The sequence below is a fragment of the Epinephelus moara genome, chromosome 15 (genome assembly GCF_006386435.1).
Source record: "Epinephelus moara isolate mb chromosome 15, YSFRI_EMoa_1.0, whole genome shotgun sequence".
NCBI lineage: Eukaryota > Metazoa > Chordata > Actinopteri > Perciformes > Serranidae > Epinephelus > Epinephelus moara.
In genome coordinates this window covers 16938807-16960767 of record NC_065520.1, presented here as the reverse complement: position 1 = coordinate 16960767, position 21961 = coordinate 16938807, and the positions used below count along the sequence as shown (strand labels likewise).

General features: G+C 43.7%; 1 protein-coding gene across 1 annotated transcript in view; it reads left to right on the top strand.

Moving 5' to 3' along the window:
• The window catches only part of LOC126401750 (activin receptor type-2A), a 68925-nt gene that overhangs the window by 41915 nt on the left and 5049 nt on the right, over window positions 1–21961 (top strand). Inside the window, exons 5-6 of the mRNA XM_050063226.1 lie at window positions 16656–16799; window positions 18271–18414. Coding sequence (XP_049919183.1) covers window positions 16656–16799; window positions 18271–18414 — 288 coding nt within the window. The remainder of the gene's footprint in view (window positions 1–16655; window positions 16800–18270; window positions 18415–21961) is intronic.

Here is a 21961-nt window from a genome sequence, read left to right as displayed (position 1 = left end):
GGGGGGAAGGGGAGGGGGGGGGGGGGGGGGGGGGGGGGGGGGGGGGGGGAGGGGGGGGGGGGGGGGGGGGGGGGGGGGGGGGGGGGGGTGGGTAGGTAGGTGGGTGGGGAGTGCGGGGGAGGGAGCATGGAGAGACATGCAATTCTTTCAACTTAGTTATTGTATTTGCACAGTGCTAAAGCATAGCAGGGAAGAGATAAAAAGACAGTGACACAATACAATCAGGAAACAAATGCTAATGTGTGTCGGAAAAACAACAGCGCTAAGAGGCTTATGAAACGTCTTACCTGGAAACAGACAGATGAATAAATAAGCAACATAAATAACAACGAGATCATGACCCAAGAAGAGCGGATCAGATAACTAATGATGATACAGCGGAGGAAAAAAGAGCTAAAATATTCATAAAATCACAAGGGGAGGAAAATGAAATCAAATAGCTGGGATGGAGGGAATGAAGTCATGCCGGATGTGTATAATCATGTGTGCGTGTGCAGAAGTATTTAATGCATGAATGAGTAGGTGTGCAAGGACAGGAGGAGGAAAGGAGGTCACTCGTACAAGATTGTGTTTAAAAGTCAGCTCTTATGCGTCTCTGGAAGGAGGTGATGCAGTAAACCCCACCCGCCTCTTGACTTAAAACAAAGGTATCTGCAATCACTATCTGATACACACTCAGTCACTCCGGCGTCCGCAGCTCGTTTTGTAATTGATTAACCCGGGTTTTTCAATATGGAAGGTGGAGAAAGCCATCGAGAGGAGGCAGAGATGGATGCAGCAGGAGGGGGGATGAGGAGGGATTTATTTCTATCGTCTTCTTTTTTGGGGGGGGGGGGTGTTGTTGAGGAATGTGTTTTTGTGTCGCACCACAGGCTGTATTAAAAAAAGCAGAGGTGACTCCGACGATCACTCAAACAGCTCATTCTCGCAAAGTCATGGAGGACGGCTTCTAGTGATTCTTACACTGCTGAGAGTGAAAACACACACCAGTCTGTTCAGCACAGGTTACTGAATTAGGCCGTGAAACACCTGCCTGATGAAGTCTCACATATATAAGAACTCTGGCGTTTTTTTCTGAGACAGGATGGCATTTGAAAAATAAGAGACGCCTGTTGTTAAAGACACACTGTCCAGGTTTTTCCTAAAAAAACAAACAAACAAAAAAAAACATAGACAGACAATATTCATTTATGGTAACAAATGTTTTTGAACAAAAATAATCTCACAATACAATAAAACCTAAATCTAATTTCAAATCTCATTTGAAAAACGCTGTGTCCTATTTTTGTATTCTGTAATTACAGTGTTAAGAGCTGAAAAGATTGATCACTCCGTAAAATTATATTACTGAAGATGAATATAAGGAAAAAAAATTGTAAAAATAAGTACATAAATAAATATAAAAATAAAATAAGCATAAATAAAATAAGATAAAATAGAAAAAAATAAAATGGAAATAGAATATTATAAATAAAATAACCCAAAATAAAAAATAAACTAAAATATAATAAATAAAAAAGGCTAAAATAAAATGAAATAGAATAAAATAAAATGGAAAAAAATAAATAAAATGAAATAAAAAGAGAACCGTGTTGTTAAATTAAACTAATCCCATTCCTAACACACTGACATGACAGTGGTTTCAATCTTCTCCTGCGAGTCTTGGCCACGAAACCAGTCAAGCGTATTTCACAAAATGCAGAACTATTCCTTAAAAGCCACTCTCTATGCAAGTGTTGTCCAAACGATACTTAACAAATCGTGTCCAGCTTCTTTGCCATTTACTGTGTTAACTCTGTTAAAACACTTTGTCAGATGAAATTTGAATAATTTGTCTGTAATTTGTATTTTTAACAAGACAGCATAAAAAACTCATCATTATGTTTCATATCAACTTTCAGCGACTCAGTGAAACTTCAAAAACAGAAGATATTTTATGGATTTAGTTCGCCTGCAGGCTGGACCTTCATTTATGCTTCATCATGCTTGTTTCTGTCCTCCACTGCATTTATCAGAGCATAATGCACTACACTTAGTCATGTATTTTTAATGTGACAGCAACAAATTGCTCACACTTGTTGCCCATTGGATTTTAAAGAGCTCTGTGTGTATGGGAAGTCGTTACCGCTGCTTATCACAGGTGTTGGTAGGAATAGATGATTTTGTTCTCTGTTCTCTGACATGTGCTATGTGCCAACAAACAAACAATGCTGCATCCTTTAAAGCTGGCAGAGCTCTGCATCACGCTGCGCACATTTAATCTAAAGCTCTAATTAAAAGAAGGAGGAATGTGATTATGTTATAAAACAAGCAGCTGCAGTCCGATCGGAGCCAAACATGTACACTTCTGCTTTGAGGAACTTCTCCGGTATTCCAGGATTTAGCCGAGTTCTGGTGAAACAAAGGACATGGCAGTTCCTGATGCAGGTCGCAGCCAGTGTTTAATTCCTGCAACTCATGGCTTCTAACATTAAGGTAGTTAGCTAACAAGCTAACTAAGTTACGAGAGGAGTCTTCATCATCCAGAGAGCCAGCATGCCTCGTCCTCAGATGCTCCTATGCCAGGCAAAGTCAGCTTTGTAGATGTTGCTGTAATGTTACTCAATGGCACTGAAGGTATTTTTGATCGTGAAGGTGTTGCTATGGCAGTAAGTAAATCGGGCAGCGACACAATGGTAGCCAATGACGCCACCAACTAATCAGTAGTTAAATTTGTTAGCAGCTAATTATGGAGTCGATTGTACGTTATACACCGTGTGATTTTGGGCCGTCCCGGACGAAAGGTGACCAACGTCAAAGAAACGTGACGATATCTTTGGTCGTGAATCTGCATCGCATAGTAAGAGGATGGTTGTTGTCACGGTCTTGCAATCAAAGACAGCCTGGGATAAAATTCTGACAGTGTCCGAAATTTGGGATGAACGAAGGAATACTTCGCACATCTGTTTCTAAACAGGTGTGTAGGAGAGGGACAAGCAGAACGCAACTTGGAGAAAAACTCATCGCACCTACGTCAACTAACCAACCGATAGAAATGCACCATGAAATGGCGCTAATGTTAAATGCTAGCAGATGCTAATTAATACTTTGAGCGCTTGCTGCAAAATTGGCATGCCAAGTTGGCTTCTTTTTCCCAGCCACGACAGCACCCACATCCTCCTATTCTTCCGACTTTTTTCGACACATACATGCCACTATAGCGAGGTTTGTTTTCATCTTACCACTACAGCGCCATAGTTGGTTGACGCACGTTGATGTTGATGGACATACATCGTAGCCTGCAATTCAGTGGGCATTGTTGTGCCCCACGTCTTCTCTGCCTTTTCCCCATTGTCCAATGGGATGATTCGAGATGCAGGCCTTCTGTGGTGGTCACGACAACAAGTTTACAGTTGGTAAACAATGGAGGAGAAACTGGTGGTAGTGGTTGCTGGATACCCAGAGCTATACGGCCCAGTGATAGACAGCAGCTTGTCAAACTGCCCCTGAGTTTGCCTGGAGATGTCCATCATGGAGGAGAAGCTCCTGGACCAACTGGTGGTACTTCCCATGACCCACCCTCTTTTTTAGGGTCTCATGTACCCACACAGATCTCCGTTTATCTGCCAGAGCTGCAGCAAGTACCCTCTGCCTCAACATTTTAGGAACTAGATACTGATTACTGTCAAATACAAAGAAAGAAGGTAGTGCGGCACGTCCTGTGTGATCAAGGCCTTAGACTGCATTTACTCTGAGCAGGCTGCATGGGAATAAATAACAGTATAATGTAGTTTTTGCTTTGTCCTGATGGTCTCTGCTTAATTTGTCTCTAGTTGCTTAAGAAACAAAGTTGCTAAGAGGATCTGAAAAGTAAATCTGGCAGGGAAGTCGCGGAGTTGGCAACACCGATCAGAAGGAGGATCTATTTATCTTCATCAAACTATCAGCCCAGAACTTTCCATGCTTTCGGTTTTTTGTTTTTCTCTGCAGCTCAAGAGTTCATAGTCAAGTCAGAGGAAAATAATACATCAAGTTGCTGACATTATTTTCTTAGCAAGGTAATGAAACATGCAGTCTTTGTGATGCAAAAGTAAATTGTTCCCACTTAATGATCACTAATGGATTCATTATCACGGCTCTGTCCTCTAATCTAACCACGCAAGGCACCGAAGAAAGACGGAGAACCAACCCTGTGAAAAGAGCTACTGCTGTTCCTTCACATATAGTCGTCAGCTTTGCATTGGGACCGGCTGCAGGTGGGGGTGTTGGGTGGAGTTCATAAAGAAGGCAGCGGATTGATCCCATCAGAGAGTGCATGTCTGATTATCTTGCGCACTCGCTTTAAGACTCTGCAACCTTTTAAAAAGATGAAATCCAGTGTGAAATGCAGAAAATGATGCGCAGCAGAGTAACTTAATTGCACAGTGTCATTATGTCATTATGATGGCGGTCCATCATGGACTGCATATTTGCCACCAAGTCTCCATTATTCACACCACAGTGCGAAGTGGAGGCAAACTGGAATTGATTCTGTCTGAGTACACAGACCCACAGCTTTCACACGGAGAGGCTCGGGAGCACTTAAACATAAGTCTGGATGTTTTTTCGACCTGGACCCTGTTTTCTTATCTCTATCCATCTCGCGGATCGATTCTGACCAAAATCTCATCAATTGCTTTATTATGGAGCTACTTGCATCTTGTTTGTCTGGGCGCAGCTTTCCAAAGAACTCCTAATGGGCCAGCGGACTCCAAATATCCTGAAAAGCCCCCAAAACCTTAGACTGCCTCAGACTGCCGCCCTGAAATGCTTTTGGCACAGGTTGTTAAAGGAGATTCAAATTAGATGAACAGCGCTGTCATTTTATTCTGTTGAGGTTTTCGAAAGAAGCTTCGAATGTCTGTCATAGGACATGTCAAAGGACCTTTGAATAAAATCCTCAATTTGAATAAAGTGAGTCATCGGATTAAATAACTGAGTCTTTTAATTTTTTGGTACATGCTATTAGCGCCCAGGTGTTCACAGCCAACGATGCTATTTACACCAGCATTTTGTGTTGTCTCACATGGGGCTGAGTCTCCTGTGCGCAAGGCACCCACCAAACCTATCCTTCCACGGGTTGTGTCACTGTCACCTGACACATCATCTGACATTCTGGGGGTACATTTACGAGTTATTTCTCGTAAAGTTACCACTTTAAACTCCGAGAATATCCAAGATTGGCTTGTAGATGCCCGAACCATGACCTCTTCTTTGCTTCTGACCTTGACATGTCAACGTGACGAGTACTAGCCAATCGCAGCACGCAGTAGTAGCTTTAGTTTGTTTGTTTTTAATTAATTCAACTGTCTTTAAAAAATAAATGTTAGATTGCAAATACAGGTACATGCCCTCCTTTGTGTGCAGGAGAGCAGAGCAGGAGAGCAAACTATTATTTGACCGCAGTGAAAATTTTTGAAAGCCTGAACGCAGCAAGATAATTTTGAAAATTATTACATCCGTCTCTTTTCACTAACTCTTGACTTTTGGACCTCACAACACTCTGGAGCTATTGTATAACTACATGTACATGTCAGACAAAATGGAAACAGTCCAAAGCAGCCACCACAAGAATATAATTAGACTAATAATACAATATACAATACAGTCTAGATTAAAACGGCTGTATGAAGAATCCGAAGCTTTGAACTTTTTGTTACAGCCCCCTTTGTAACAGATTCTTCTCAGCAGTTGTGATTTATTTCTCGCTGGGCAGCTGTTATGCACATGTGTTACCATGTGACATGCCAGTGAAATCTAAACATTAAGGAGCAAACTATGAGTTGGTCGAGACAAACGTACCTTTTTGCGTTTTTTCAGACCCAGAGCAAGGGACTTAAATTTGCTTTCTTCACCTAACATTTACTTGTCTTCCTTGAACTTGAAGTCGCCCTCCAGACACATTTTAAAGTGTGTAAAAATACTAATACTAGCCCTCACATAACAGTAAAAGAAGTGGTGGTCATGCTAGGTTGACTTGTGAAAGAGCAGTGCACATTAAGATGACTAATGTTAACAGGCAGTGGCTGACACAGCGTTAATGGTTGTGAAACGTGGAGTAGCATCTGCTGTGATGGAGTTTTTGGTAGATAGTGGAAGGAAGTAGGGCCTGACTGATACGGATTTTTTGGGACCAGTGCCGATTCTGATATTATGGAATAAAAAAATCCGATAACCAATGTATCGGCCGATTAAATTTTTACGTTTTTCAGTTTAAAAAAACCTGCTTTTGATGGCTTAAATATAGTTCAAACACTCGTTACAAAGATACAAATTGAAGGAAGAACATTTTACTATTTTCAAATACTTTTATTATCAGAAATTGTGTGGAACAAGCAGCATATGAACAATTTGAACACAAAATAAATCAAAAATATGAGGTGCAAAAAGGCGCCGATTTCCTGATGGCTATAATCGGCCTATTAAATCGGCCGGCCGATAAATCGGTTGGGCCCTAGAAGGAAGCTACAGGGTCTGGTTTAAATCCCAAACTGCGCATTCTACCATGTTCTCTCACGAGGGTAATGCTAACTCTGCTGTCTATACTGACAAGTTTTTCTGTACTGGAGGTCTCAGGGTTTGTTTTTGTCATGTCGAAGTTGATTTGTGTTTCTGTATTCGACAGCAGTTGGCTTTCAAATTCGTGAAGTACCCTATCTAGTTTGTCCGGCGAGATCTTTAGTGAAGTGCACAACTTGGCACAGATAGAAGTCAGTATAGTTCAGAGCTATAGTGCCGCTCTGAAGTCCCTTCTTCATGCCACCTTTGCATTTTAACACAGAACCAAACAAAGGCGCCATCATGCCGCTCCAGTGTGTGATTCTAGACTGCATGCTGGTGTTTCAGAAACAAAAGAGGCAGGACACATAACATGACAGCGTTGGCCTCTAGTGTGACATATAACATAGTTGTTGGCAGCGCTTTATAAACAATAACAATGGCATTAACGTGTCAGTAACAATAATTTACCGTCCCTGTTATATGACGGCTCATCTGGTCCTCTGCTCCGAGGGTAAGGAGCTCCCACACCTCATTGTTTTCCCAATTTGCAGACATTTATGGCTGTTAACTTGCGCCGATTGGGGTCAGTTGAGGCGGTTCGGCCATCTGATCAGGATCCTCCTGTTAGAGGTGTTCTGGGCACGTGCCACTGGTAGGAGGCCCCGGGGCAGACCCAGAACACACTGGAGGGATTACATATCTCATCTGGCCTGGGAACGCCTTGGGGTCCCCCAGGAGGAGCTGGAAAGCGTTGCTAGGGAGAGGGACGTCTGGGGTGTGTTGCTTGGCCTGCTGCTCCTGTAACCTGGCCCTAGATAAGCGGATGAAAATGGATGGATGGATGGATGGATGGTAGCTGCTACCTTTTAAATCTCTTAGGGTGGGTGGCACATATAGGACGTCATCAAAACTTCACACTCGTGCCGCTCATGATACTGTCCTGCCAGCTGTCCCTTTTATACAGACATAGTTTCACTACTGTTACTGCCTCGTGTGTCGGCTTTAACGCGAGACAACGCTGTGACATTCCCGCATTTTTGAGTGGAGGGGGACTTTTAAAAAGTTTTTTTAGTATTAAACAAAATGTGCTCTTCAGTCGCATAGTTCCTGATGTAAATTTGCCAAATGTAGACATTTTTATGTGGACATATATCATGTTACAAGATACTGCAGAAGAACATTTACATATTCCTTCAAGTAAGGTATCAAAATAAAGCCAACGTTACCCAGCCCTTGTTGAGAGACGTATTTTTTGGGTGTTTGATTTCATACAGTCTGAGCTCTGTGTTAATCTCCTCAGTTTCGGGGCTTTCATCACTTCCGTAATCCAACATTTCTGTGTCTAACATGATTTTTGTGGCTCCACTCATGCGTCTGTCATCAGGGTGCTGTCGCTCTGAACTTTGCATTTTTGTTTGTTTAATTCCACCGCAATCCAGGAAGAGTTTCTCTGTTCCTTTCACACATTGTTCAATGCATTTTCAGTTGCTCTGCTTTGGAGCGTCATTTTTAAGTTCCAAAAATATACCATCTTGCCTCTGGTGTCATGCTTATTAACACCTATGATCCATGTGGGATTACAAACACCTGTTGCCCTTCATGTGTCCCAAACCATAGCTTTCGGAGCCCTGGTCTGGAGTACGAAGGAGAACAAAAGGTTGTTCAGGGACGACCCATCATCTCCTGCCTTTTATCTGCCTCTATTTCATCCACTAACTGACAGAAAATAATTTCTCTGTTTGCTTCTTATGTTCCTTTTCAACAAGCACGCCTTTCACATTATGGTGGAGGTAAGAGCAGTTCAATTGAAGTTGAAAGACTATTAGTTTTCCCCCCCTTTTTGGGTTCAGAGCTTGAATTCTCCACCTCAATCCCAGACCACCATTTTGTTCTTCTCTTTGCTTTTTCGACAGCGTCTTGTTTACTCGGTTCGTAGCACATTTCTGTCTGTTTTTTTTTTTTTATTATTTCTGCCTGGGTTTATTGCATGGATGGATGTCTTTTGTGCTCCCCGCTGAAAATGTATTGTGCATGGTGGAAAGTGGCCAACACGGCTCCGAATGCAGCCCCCTTTTTTGTATGAATGTCCACCTGTGATGTTTATGTAACGTATTGTGTCTGATGTGACCCAGTTTCCAGAACGGTATCTGCGAGACCTATGGCTCTCCATGTCTCCCCATGCAGAGAGAGACGGAGCAGAAGTGTTTGAAACTGAAACTGCGGCATGCTTTTTCATCTTCTATGCAGACTGAGGAGGAGTGCAGATACATTTTGCATAAGTAGGAGAATTGCCACTTACCTGGAACATTTTTCAAGTCAGAGAGTGTAAATTACTTAAGTACAAGAGGAGCGTAAGCCTTTGCAAATGTACTTTGGCTCAAATTTTATCAAACTGGAGGAGAAGTATGGCTGCAGACATCACAGAAAATTCTCATGTAAAAAAAAAAAGAAGAGTAGGTAGCTCACTGAATAAAAGCCAGGCTCTCTGGGAGAGTTAAACCCGGGCTTATTGTCACTTCAGTTTTCCAGGTCAGCTCTTTTTAAGGTCATGTCAACAAGTTTTTGTGTTTTATATAAGCTGAGGTTTTATGTTCATATCAGCAACAAGATATGACCTTAAGATATGAGGTTTGGAGTCCAGAATAGCTGCTCGTTATCCCTCTAAAAATCTAACTTAGCATTTGGATTCTGTTATTTCTCTGTATCTGCATCTCAACCCACAACAGACCAAACCAGGCCGAAAGGACCCGTTCTGATGTAATAGATGAAGGTGTAATCCGATTAGGCCATTGGAGATGGTTGAGGGTTGGGAAGAACGGCGTGAAGCAGCAGATTCTGTTTTCCTGTTTCCTGTGGTCTGCTGACTAAGTGTAATGCGCCCCCGTTTGAGGCCACGGCGCCCTGCGATCGGACAAGGGATCCGGTGACTCCCGAGGGAGGCCGGTCCTGGCCGGGCCGGGCCGCCTTGTCAGGCCGAAGCCCGGAAGACAGACAAAGAGTTTTCCAGAAACAGTGCAGACACAAAGAAAGAAAAGAGTCCGGCGATAACTTGTTTTTCGGCCCCGTCATCATCAGGGTTATCTCAAATGCCAGGAAGTTGTCGACATGTTGATGACTTGCATTGTAACGTGATGCACTGCTGGCACTGGGGATCAGGCCATAACCATCGAATCCATCAGTCATCATTCACATCAGAATCATGGTCAGAGTCGGTCATCTCTGTTGCCTGGCGTTGTGACTGTGCAGGAATGCGCCTTGGTCTTCTATCTGTAGACTTGCATTGTACCCTTGAACAGCACTGGTATGTCGAGCACGACGGAGGCCTTCTGTGATCATTTTCTCATGCACATCATGATCAGAGTCAGTGCCACATATTTCACTTAGCACAATGGATGCACAGGAATTTGTCTCGGTGACATTTGAGCAACATACCGATGACTTTCATTGTAACACAACAGGAAAAGATGAGACGGTGCAGCCATTACTGATTTCTAAACCACGTCGTCACCAGAATCAGAATGACTTTAATCATTGAGAGCATTAAAGGGTAAGTCTGGTGTTTCTCAACCTGGACCCTTTTTCCTTTTGTTTGAGTCGAGAGACTAATTTAGAATTTGATATTGGTCCAGTATTGAGTGAAAGAATAGCGCACCGTCAATTTACATCCACTAAGAGTGCTTGTTTTTGTCACTGACAGGCTCCGATTGTTATTAGTGTCTTATAGCATTATGGAAATGATCCCTACAGAGATAGACCTTATTGTTAAAGAGTAAGATCCTTTTTGTTTAACCAGAAATGGCCCAGAAATCGCCATCACCAAACCCACCAGACTCCATTTAAATAAACAGTTACTTTAGTGTGTATAGAGGCAGCGTATTCTCACATCTAACTTGGTGAATTAAGGGTTAATTTCAACCAAATCAAAGCTGGTGATTGTTGGAACAGTAGGCCCGTTCCCACCGCAGGAACTTCGGGGTAATTTTACGGGGCCGGGGCCGACGGTCCCGAAAAACGTCTGGCTGGGGCTTGGGGTTTACTTGGTGCTGATTGGATATACTCAAGGCGGGATGTGACGTCAACAGAAAGCAACAAAATAGCCGGCATTTTTAAAACTCAGCAGCTCTCGTTCATAGCTTCCACCGCCATGTAAACAAAGAGACACGCCAGAAACCCAGCAACCACCTCAGCTCCTTCAATGTTGATAATCGTCTTTCTCATGTCTGCTTTCTTCTTCTTACTTCTGCTTCGTACTTCTTTGTTGTTCTTCTTCTTTGTTTGTTTCTTTGCTGCGTCGCCCCGGTCAAAATGGTGGCGCAGCGACTACGTCACATCCAGAGCCCGGTAACTTTACAGGAACCTTCCTCCTACTCCGCCGCACAGTGGAGGCACGGCGGTTGAGAGGGCCGAGCGAGAAGACGTTCCTGTAAAATTCCTGCCCCCCAGATAGTACCAGGAACTTCTTCAGTGAAAACGGGCCTAGTGAAAAGGCGAACAGATGTGGTTTTTGTGAGTTTTATTTTGTTTCTGTTGACTTGGATCAAGAGTGTTTAACAACAATTAAATTACTGTTTGTTTAAGTAGAGTCTGGTGGGTTTGGCGATGGTGATTAGAGGCAGTTTCTGGTTAAAAGAAAAGGTCTATCTCTGTTTGGATGCTTTCCATAATGTTGTCAGACACTTAAATCGCTCTACGAACAAAATTAGCACGTGTACGCAGGTTTTTTTAAACACAAGCAAACCTGCTAAAAGTGGGCTGTAGACTCCTTTCCCACTGCCAGTAGACTAGAGCTGTGACTCAGCTCTGCAGCGTTATTCTGTTAGCCTTTCTGTTTCGGAAAACAGGTTCGTAAACAGTAGAAAGCAGCATGGAGGCCAGCGAAAACGTTACGGTGATTACTTCTCTTTATATACCTCTTACTTATTCAGTCTCTCTTTCAAACTCAGTGCTGACTAATTTGGAGCGATGGTCGAGCGCTGCTTAGGTGGAGACGGTCGGTAGCATCTTGCCGGTATAGGGGCTAAAATTAGCACGGTCACCAGAATGTTGTATTCCTATCAACGCAGAGCTGGAGCCGATAAATACCCGGACGACTGCAGAGTCAATTACCTGGATGTGAATGCCGATTATAACCATTCCCATTACGTAAAAAAACCCAGACGTTAGCAGGTGTTAGCGGGTTTTTTGTGCACTGGAACAGGGGCTTTAGAAAAATAATTGGAGCCTGTCAGTGGCAAAAACATATACTTTTAGTGGATGTGGAGTGACTGTGCAAAAATGCCCCAAGTGGTGGCAGTGTTCTTGCTCAATGCTCGACCGATTCAACGCGAAAACATGGGAAAATTGGGTCCAAGGTAGAAAAATATGGAACTTAACCTTTAAATACAGAAACTTTTCTTGGTCAATTTCAAGGTTACAATTTGTCTTTGTGACAATTCCGCAACTTACCAACAACCGGCATGTTTAAATGCTCCTTTGATGATCATGTTCGGATCTAAATCGTGAACCTTGCCCCACCGCGCACGATAAATGTGCCGCAATTTTTCTGTTACATTTCTGCAGTCTCATGTATGACTTGCATGATAAAACAGCTCCTCTAATGATGTTTTTTTCATCCAAATCGTGACCAGAGTTAAAAATTCTTCAATTACGGAGCACAATAAACACGCAGGTATCTGTGTGGAGATGCAGACAAATTAATAAATTGCTACATAACACTGAGCACTGCTTGTACTGTGGCGGACAAGACAGTCCCTGGATAATACCTTAATTTTTTTCCTCCACAAAATCATGATCAGAATAACAATCGCTCCGGACTGCGTGCTCAATAAATGCACCGAAATTGGGTTCGGTCACGTTTGCACGCACGGAACAGTAATGGCACAAAGGAAGTCCTTCAATAACAAGTGTTACCCCATTTTCACTGACAAGTTTCCACAGTCACAGCAGGTATACTGTTCAGGTCCTCCACTTCCCTGTCATATTTAATTTCTCTGGGGATGTAAACATCCTCTTTCTGTCTGTTGTCGGGTCACAGTTTCTCATTGTGATGCACTTGTTTGTGTTTGATGCTTGTAGTGTTGGTAATCAAAGAGTCAGAGCACGTTTTACTGTCACACTTAAAGTCGATTGGGGGGGAAATGAGTGTTGGATGACGGCCTAAAATCTGCAAATTGTCTCACCTTGCCTGGATTTTATTATTTCTTATATCGGGGACTCTTAAATGGGTCAGGTAAGAGACATAAAGCACAATCAGGGACACAGAGATAAATGGAGTACTATAAACTTGACAGTATTAAAACCACCCATATTCACCTTAATCCCAGAAGAACAAATAAGGCACCAGCATTTTATTTTAATTCAGCTCCTCCTCCTTGGTGAAAGTCCATTCTCATATATATGAAACAGCATTGAAAACAGACGTAGAGAAACCTTCCTGTGAAACTATACATTCGTTGTTTTCCTCAGCACAATGTGTCCCTGAAGATGTTTTCCAAGGTGCCAACTTTGGGGCCGCTCGGGCCGCTTGAGCTGTAATCCAACCTCTGCACCGTCGTGGGTAATTTTCCCCGTCATTTGGCTGGCGTTCAGTGTGAAAGCAGCGCGCAGAGACAGCAGGTCTGCCTCGCAGCTCTCTGTTAGAGGGAGAGGGCTTTAAGTAAACACGGCCGTTCCCACTCGAATCCTCCATTCCCCCTCTTGCGCTGCCAGGCAGCTCATGAAAGACACAGACACCCTGCTCCTTGTTTTTCTTTTTTTAACCAAAAAGTTTATTTTATTTTATTTACCTTTATTCCTACAAAGCTTCTTGTTAATCTGCTACCACAGTGATGTGTACTAGTACAACCTCAAAAACAGATTAGACGGGATGAAACTTCATCAGCCCCAGGGAGCAATAACACAGTGTAAATAAAGTATTAGATATTTACAAGATTACAAGTCTCCAGCCATGCTGGCAGCTCTCAAATTAAACTAATATTATACAACTTATTGGTAATACACTGCATATTTATGTAAAACAAGCAAACTATATCAGCAGGGCAGTTCACAAAACTTCATCTGCATTTGTCTGTGCCTCATGTTTTGTCCGTTTAATTTGTCTGTTACTAACTACAGAACAACTTTCAGACTGTTTTCAAAGTGCTTTGATATAGAGAATAGGATCACAAGGGATTTTAGGACACGGAAGCTTCAAGTAGAGACAGAGTAGACAACGTGGTTGAGTTTATATCTTATCCGGCTTGAAAACACGGTAGAATGATGAACGTTTGCTGCTTTATACCCTGCTGTAACCACTCTCACGCCTGGCGTAGGAAACAGATTGCTACTGGATTGCAATTTTTCAGCTTGCTAGCTTGCGCAGGATCACCAATGGCTTCGGTGTTAAGAGTGCAGAACCTAAGACAGAAATAACACTGACAGAAGTATGAAATGAATCACTAAAAAGAACAATCAAAATAGGCTCCACGTTCACAGCTCACGTTATCACCAGGACAGAAACTAGCCCAAAAGAGTACAGAAAGTACGGCAGCAACAACAACGCCACCGCCACCGCTTTGGCTGGAAGCACACTTAGTAAGGAACTTAACGTAAACCAAGATGTGGCCGAAGTTAAAGACAAACTAATGACTGAATGTTGGCCTCGGAAAAATTAGTTGTTTTCTTGAGTTTGAAGTGGTGACACAGAGAGATGCGTGTGTGGTGAGTGGTGATTACCTATGTTTGTGCGAGCGACAGTTTTAACACCAAGCCGGCGGTTGGCTGGTTGTCCATGTCGGGCCGTCGGTGAGCATCTGTTAGGGTCGATCCCTGGCTCCTCTAGTCTGCATGTTGAAGCATCCTTGGGAAAGATACTGAACCCCAAATTGCTACCAATGGCTGTGTCTTCGGTGTGTGAGTGTGTTTAAACTGAGAAGAAGGTGGCACCTTGTACGGTAGCCTCGGCCACCAGTGTGTGTGAATAGGCGAATGTACCTCTGAAGTGTAAAAGCGCTTTGAGTGATCAGAAGACTAGAAAGGTGATGTACAAGTTCAAGTCCATTTTACCATTCATTGTTGGCCCTTGTTTGCTTTTTTCGACCAGTTCAACTTGTTGAAATCGGCGGAGCCTGACGGTCAGTGATTGGCAGTTCAGCTCAGCACATGAGAAAAGAAACAGAAGTGAGGAAAGTAAACAAACAGCTAAAGTCAAGATGATTTTTATAGACATTGAGCTCTTTAGCGAAACGGTAATAGCACACGGTAAATATCACTTAAATTTGTTCTGTCGCTCTTCTGAATGAATGAAAAATACAGACTATTGCCGCCTTCTGGAGTTATTTCGCAGAACATATATGCTAGTTGGCTGTTAGCTGTCGTCTTTGTGGTGTGTCCAAGTGCAGCTTTTTGGCCGAGACAAGGTTGACGTGAGGCGACACAACAGTCGGTCTTTATGGCTTCTGATTGGTAAATTACACCAATTAAAGTGTAAAGACTCACTACATCCGAGCCATTTTTCTCTTATAGTCAAACAGTCCTCTTTGTGTGAACCAAAGGCCACAAGTTCACAGGTGTAAAGTTTCAAATTGATAAAAATCAAACCCATAAATGCTCCCAAATGATGTACAGTTTGCTCCTGTTGCCACAATAATCTTGTCAGGGCAAGCGGTTAAAACACTTGGATATCTCCGGTGTTTGTCTTTAAGAGAGGGTGTGTGCCAAAACCTCGACAGTAAATTAAGCACGTGTGTGTGTGTGTGTGTGTGTGTGTGTGTGTGTGTGTGCGTGTGTGTGTGTGTGTGCGTGTGTGCAGAAATGTACTTTTTATACCTCACACAGCCAAAGAGAACTCGTCGGTGTGAGGGTTGTTTCTATCTTGTCTTTGGCTCGTATCAGTGGCACACCAAATGGGGCATTTTATGGGAAGTTAAAAAAAAAAAAAACAGTCTGGGATTGACAAGCGCTTTTGATATATTATCACGGTGTTTGAGTGGATCCTGTGTGGGCCTCAGGGTCTTGAAACTTGCTCCGGCTTATCGAGCACCTTTGTAAGCCCTCGGTTCAAGTAAAAACATGAACGTCGGTGGCGTTGCAGGGGGAAAGCTCTTTCTTTTTTACTGACAACAGCGACGCAGAGGCATGGAAGTAAAGTCGAGATTTTACAGCAGCATATCTAGTTTCATCAAAGGCCATCAGTCATGTGCTAGTCTTTCTCCTCTACCTTTTATCCCTTGGAAATGTGACTCCCTCACTGCATGCTTCTTTTTAACCTTCCCCCCGCTCGCTCTGCCTCTGTGTTCCTCTCTATCCTCGCTAGCCCTCTGTCCTTCTCTGTGAAGTCACATGTGAAAGTGATCAGCTTAATCCCGATCACCAGCTGTGTTTAACCTACTTTGGATTTGGAACACTTGGCTTCCTTGCTTTCACTTTTGTTTATACGGGATTAGCGTGAACACACAGCGCACGCATGAGGTTTGACCTGCCAGGGTTCATCACAGTGTTTTAATTTAACCATTTATGTATGTGGATAAGTCTGCTTCATATTCATTCATGTTAAAGTCTTGTATCCATGTGCCTTGCTCAGCGGTAGTCGAGGTTTTTGGATCTTTCCTCGCCTAGTTTTCCTCAGCGGCTCATTGGATTCAAACTGGCAACCCTCCAGTCACCATCCCGCTTCTGTAAACTCAAGCAAATGCAGCCCTGAGGGGTTTAATCGAATTTAAAACGAATGAGTCCAAACCCTGCTCGCTATGCTGCGTCCCCGCTGCCAAAAAAACTTCAGAGCAATAACAATATGGCTAAACTTAAACACTTCCTAAACCAGACTTCCCAAAGTGCTTTAACAATCAGATAAAACAAACAACAGAGTCATGAAACAAATAAAGCAAAAAAAAAAACAGTACGTTTGCAAGAGAAAAATAATTTAAGACAACATCATCACATAAAAGCGAGTCTATAAATGTGAGATGTGATTTAAGATGTGAAGATGATAGTGATTCTGCTGGCCTAAGCTCCTCAGGCACGTTGTCGCTGAGCCAAAAGCCCGGTCACCTTCAGTATAAGCCAATGCTATTTTAATGCCCTGCCAAAAAAAAAAAAAAAAAAAACAGGAAGAAAGAATAACACTGTCCTCTTGTCTTTTTGCTCTGCCCTCTCTACAGGATCCCGGGCCGTCACCCCCGTCCCCTATTTTGGGGCACAAGCCGCTGCAGCTGATCGAGGTGAAAGCCAGAGGGCGCTTTGGGTGCGTGTGGAAGGCACAGCTGCTGAACGAATTCGTCGCCGTTAAGATCTTCCCCATTCAGGTATTATATTTTGACTTCTGAGCCCTTTTGTGAAATGTGTGGATGATAAAGACAAACGAAAGGCTCTTAGATTTAACGCCCTTTCACACCTGCCTCACTTGTGGACCAAAATTACAGGTGTGAACGAGAGAGCTGAACCTTGGTCCGACAGAAAGAGGTGGCCTTGGTGTGGATCAAACTGAGCCACAGTTTGGTTCATTTGTGGTGTGAAAACTGCACTTGTGGACATTGAGGCTGGTGTTCACCTTCTGTGAGTTAGCTGCTAACTGCTATCAGCTGCCTTTTAAATCACCCAGCGGTGTGTCGCACACATCACAAGTAGTCATAACTTCACACCTGGCCTGAAAAAAAGGCCAGTGGTCTTTAAAAACGTGTCTGTTGGTACTTCTTTCTTTAACTCTTACTTTCATGGGTTTTTAAGTTGTAATAAATTCTTTATCAGCAGTAATGGATCATGTATTTGTGCATTAAAGTGAAGTAATAAGTCATTAACTTTTATTTTGTCCTTTGGCTGGCGTACACCCTTGAAAATGGTGCAATCGGACTTTCGCACAAATTACAGGAGGTCTGTGCAGGCGATCACCAAGTGGTGAGTCGTGTGTGTATGAGCTGACAGGTGTTGGCGATCAGAGCAGAGGAGAAATAAGCACTAAAGCTGTCAAGGGGTGGTAGATGTACAGCGTAGGTTTCAGTGTGTCCACGAACAATGCAGCATAACGAAATGAGCAGCGGTACCACATGGGGAGAGGAAAAGACGACTTCATAAACTCAGACTCTGACCCTTTTCTGAGAGGATACGAGAGGATGGGAGACCTAGTCTACAAACCAATTAAAGTCAAGTATCTGGAGATGCAGATCGTGTTGATGATGAGGGCAGGACGTAGGTGTGCCATGTGTAGTTCTTTAGTGCGCTCGCATCATTGCAAGTTCGTTTGCCCCCTCAGTGCGGTTCGTCAGGGCAGGTGTGCTACCAAAACAACCGGACCGAGACCTTCTTGAAGAGGCGGTCCGGTCCAGTTACAAACGAACGCTGGTGCGGTTCGTTTGTGGTGAGAACGTGTTCCGACCTAACGTCACAAATGCAGTGTCAGAGCTGCAAGACCTGTTTTCAGATTCCCGGTAGTCGGTAGCTGCATCAGAGAAAGTGTTGCGTCTAAAACGAGGATGGTGTTTCGGCATACCCTTGATGGGCTTTGGATGTTTAAATATGGCCAAGGTGGAACTCATCGAAACTCTCCTCCCTACTTCGGTGTTTTCAGTTTTATATCACAAGAGATGCTTTTTAGACCTGTTGCCTTTTGGTAAAGTGTTTCTTTATGCATTACTTTTCTCCCTTGAGTCATGACCTCTGAACCGGGGAATGAACCAAACAGTGACGTTACATCCCAACAAGCTATACTTGATTATTTTGCAAACTGGGTGACTCTATGACAGTAATAACATCTGCATCTGCCTCTCTCTGTCTCTCCAGGACAAGCTCTCTTGGCAGAACGAGTATGAGATCTTCAGCGTGAGCGGCATGAAGCACGACAACATCCTCCACTTTATCGGCGCGGAGAAGAGGAACAACAACCTGGACCTGGAGCTGTGGCTCATCACCGCCTACCACGACAAGGTAACGCTGTCCGGGCTGGAGCTCCACCACCAGCAACCTGCTAAATTTATTCCTTTGATTTATTGAGTCATTTTTTGTTTTATAAGAAATTCTCAGTTTTGAGGTGTTGGACACGGACTTTTAACAAGCGCTGTGAGAGCAACGTTTTACACGACGCAGGAAACAAAATGCTTTAATGAGCTTTGTGGTAACAGCAAAGCAAAGCATGACTCTTTTCTGCTGTAGCAAGATGAAATTTAATGACTGTATTCACCCATTTTTACATGAATAGATTTACTTTAACCACCTCAACATGAGGCTGAGGATTTGTGGGACATTTCTTAATAAGTTGCTCCTTGCCTTTTTCCCCATTATTCTGAAAGAAATTGCACCAATTTGCTTGTTTAAAGGTTTCAATACTTACAAAAGGTATCTGAAAACAGCACATGGAAAGTGATGTCGTTCCAGATTTCAAGGGTTTAATTCCGGAGGTGGCGAGGCTGGAAATAGGACGATGGTGTGAAGTGCCGTGGGGCTGTACATTGAAAATGATAGGGGCGTGTTTTCTGAACGCAAGGCATTTGTTGCCGTTGTGTTTTGGCGTTGAGTAGTGATGGGCAAAGCAGTTCTTTAGATGTTACTGAATCACTAGAATCAGTTCATTAAGAAGATTCGGTCAAAAGATTTGTTCACCGAATCGTTCAGTGCTTGGTAGGAGGAGCCCTGACTGTGTACTGCCTAGTCCGACTCACTGAACTGATTCACGGCTGAGCTGCTTCTGCCTCTGCCCTGCACTGGTGAGTCTCAATACTGGCCAGCCTAACGTTTTAAGTTTGTTTATCTGGAAACTAAGTCTGTTAAAACAGTGGGGAGGTGTGTGATTGTGTTCATGTGGCCTGACTCCTGGCTACATTAGCCGTTAGCTTGGGAGAAAACGGTCCCTATGAAAGTGTATCACTGAGAAGAAAAGATTTGAATCACTCAGGGATCAGGGTTACGTTGTTCACCAAGTGATTCGTCACTGCAGTCCCTCCCTGCACCCTGGCTGCCTCACGACTCACGAGTGATTCATCGTTTGCATGGACCGAATCGGCAGTTCCAATCCCGGCCTACACATTCGCTGCTGAGCTCAACTGAACTGAGAAATGAACGAATCAGTTCCGTAAGTGATTCAGTTCAGTACGTTCACTCAACAGATTCGTTCTTTTGAACGATTCGTTCGACACAACACTAGCGTTGAGAATCCGCCTGCACACACGCAATGACAGGGCTAACTGTTAGCATCGTATGCCGAATGTTACCTAACAATTATTAACTTGTTTAAGTATGGAGTTGAGCCGATTTGGTGGTACTGCAAGTTCGTTGGGATCATTTCACGTCTCAGTGTCTGCGGTTAACCGCTGCTGCTGCGTTAGCTCATGCTAACCAGACAGATGAGTCTGGGAAGAAGGGGCGCTGCATGCAATCCTTTGGTTCTGGATACCACCAAACATCTTCCACCCACTCAAACACAGTGGCAGACCAATTACCCCCCCTCATGGCAACAGTACTCCCCAATGGCAGTGGCCCCCCAGCAGGATAATGCACAATGCCACACTGCAAACATCACTCAGGAACGGCCCAAGGAATGTGACAAAGATCTCAAAGTGTCAACCTGACCTCCGAACTCCCCAGATCCCAATCTGAATGAGCATCTGTGGCCGCCAACGCACTGGTGCCAGACACTGCAGGACACTCCCAGAGATCCTGTGTCAAGGGTTCAAGACCGATCCAAGGAGGCACCACCTTGGATTAGGGGTACATCTGGGGTACCGGCATATCACAAGAATCCTTGAGCAGATTGGGGCGACACCTTGAGCTGGAAAGGTGTTTGAGTGGGTGGAACATGTCAGGTGGTATCCACATGAATGCCAGAACCAAAGGTTTCCCAGCAGAACAATCAGCATTATTCAGTGGTTTGAATGTTTTGGCTGATCAGTCTCTGAATAACCAGGTTGTTTGTGTCCATGTAAACAGGTGTATCATCGTCTTAGATCGTCTCATCTTATAGACAGTTTTTAAAGCCCGGAGGACAGGCGGCTAACAAAGTTGTAAAAGTTGGAAACATGCGTGAAACCTCCACATTGTACTGATTCTGTGTGCTGCCTCAGGAGCCAGTCCATAATTACAATATACGTGCTGCATATGTACGCGTCCATGATGTTTTTCTTTCCTCTATAAGCATTGTTTATCCAGAGAAGGCGTGCTGTGTTCGCCCCGTTGTGCTTCACTTGCCCTCAATGTAACATTTGGGCCTTAAAGTGCCTCTGTGTTTTGAGGGTCATTACCGACGAAGTGGAGAGCGATTCTCGTACGCTCCGCTTGCTTGCATTTCCCAGCCAGGCCAAGAATTTAAATCGCCGCACTTAAGAGACCCTCCCTGCGTGAATAAAGGTTGAAAAATTAAAGGTTGTGGGCGTGGCGGTGAGGCTTTAACCCAACAATACAACCCTTAGCATGCCACTTAACCCAAGTGCTCCTCCGACTTGTAGACGCTCTCCAAGTAGAAGAAATTAGTTTTTAAGGAGTTTTAGGAAAGGTCATAGCGCCGGCAATATATCAGAAACACAGTTTAGTGCCCTGTCAAGCATGCACTGTAATTACTCTGAAAGCAGAAGTCTTGAGAGGATACATTACTTAAACTTTAACCTACAAATCGCTTTTCCTTCCTGCCATTTTTCGAGAGCAGGTGTCAAAATGTTGGCCGCGTCAGTCTGGGCTGAACCTTCGCCGGTGCAACACAGCTGGAACGGTGATTGCAGAGCTCCTTGACAGCTGATTTATGCCTCGGTGTTTGGTGCATCTGTATCCGTAGCGTGTAGAGGCTTGCTTTAAAGGATGTGAGCCACCTCCGAAACTCCCTGTGCTTAAATCTGTCATATCTTGGACTGTGTTTGCATATTAATATCAGCCAATTCATGTCTATTTAAAGGGATATCGCCTAATTAGTCAGTTGTATTTTAACAATTTAAGAGACATTAACACAGTGTTAAAACCCTTGCACAAACCCAGGTGTAAACACATGCATACTGGAAAGCATTTACCCAAAAACAGAACAACTGAGGTGATCAGATTGAATGTTTTCACTGCATCTGTTGGAGCTGCCTGCCCTCTAGTGGTGACTCCAGCAACTACATCTGTCTTTGGCCTTGCCAGAAGTGACCTTGTATCATATTGACATACATTACGTAAGAACAAAGATGCATAAAGGATGAGAAGCAGATGCAGCTTGGACATAAGTGTTGAAATCTCTTTTCTGTCGTACAACATTTAAAACAAATATAACCTGTACTTCTGTCAGGTGATGAAAGATGAATCTCTGTGAGGGATAATAGCACAAAACTATCAGGAAATTTGAGCAACTCTCAGCAAACCCTCCCTTGATGAACAGAGATTAAAGAACAGCGATCAAACACCACAACAACGAGCAGATAAATGGATCGCATTTATCAGAGCGCCATTATTCACCAGGGACAACGAATGTGCAGGCAGCTGGCTCGCTGACAGCGGAGGGCCACAGGACGGTTTT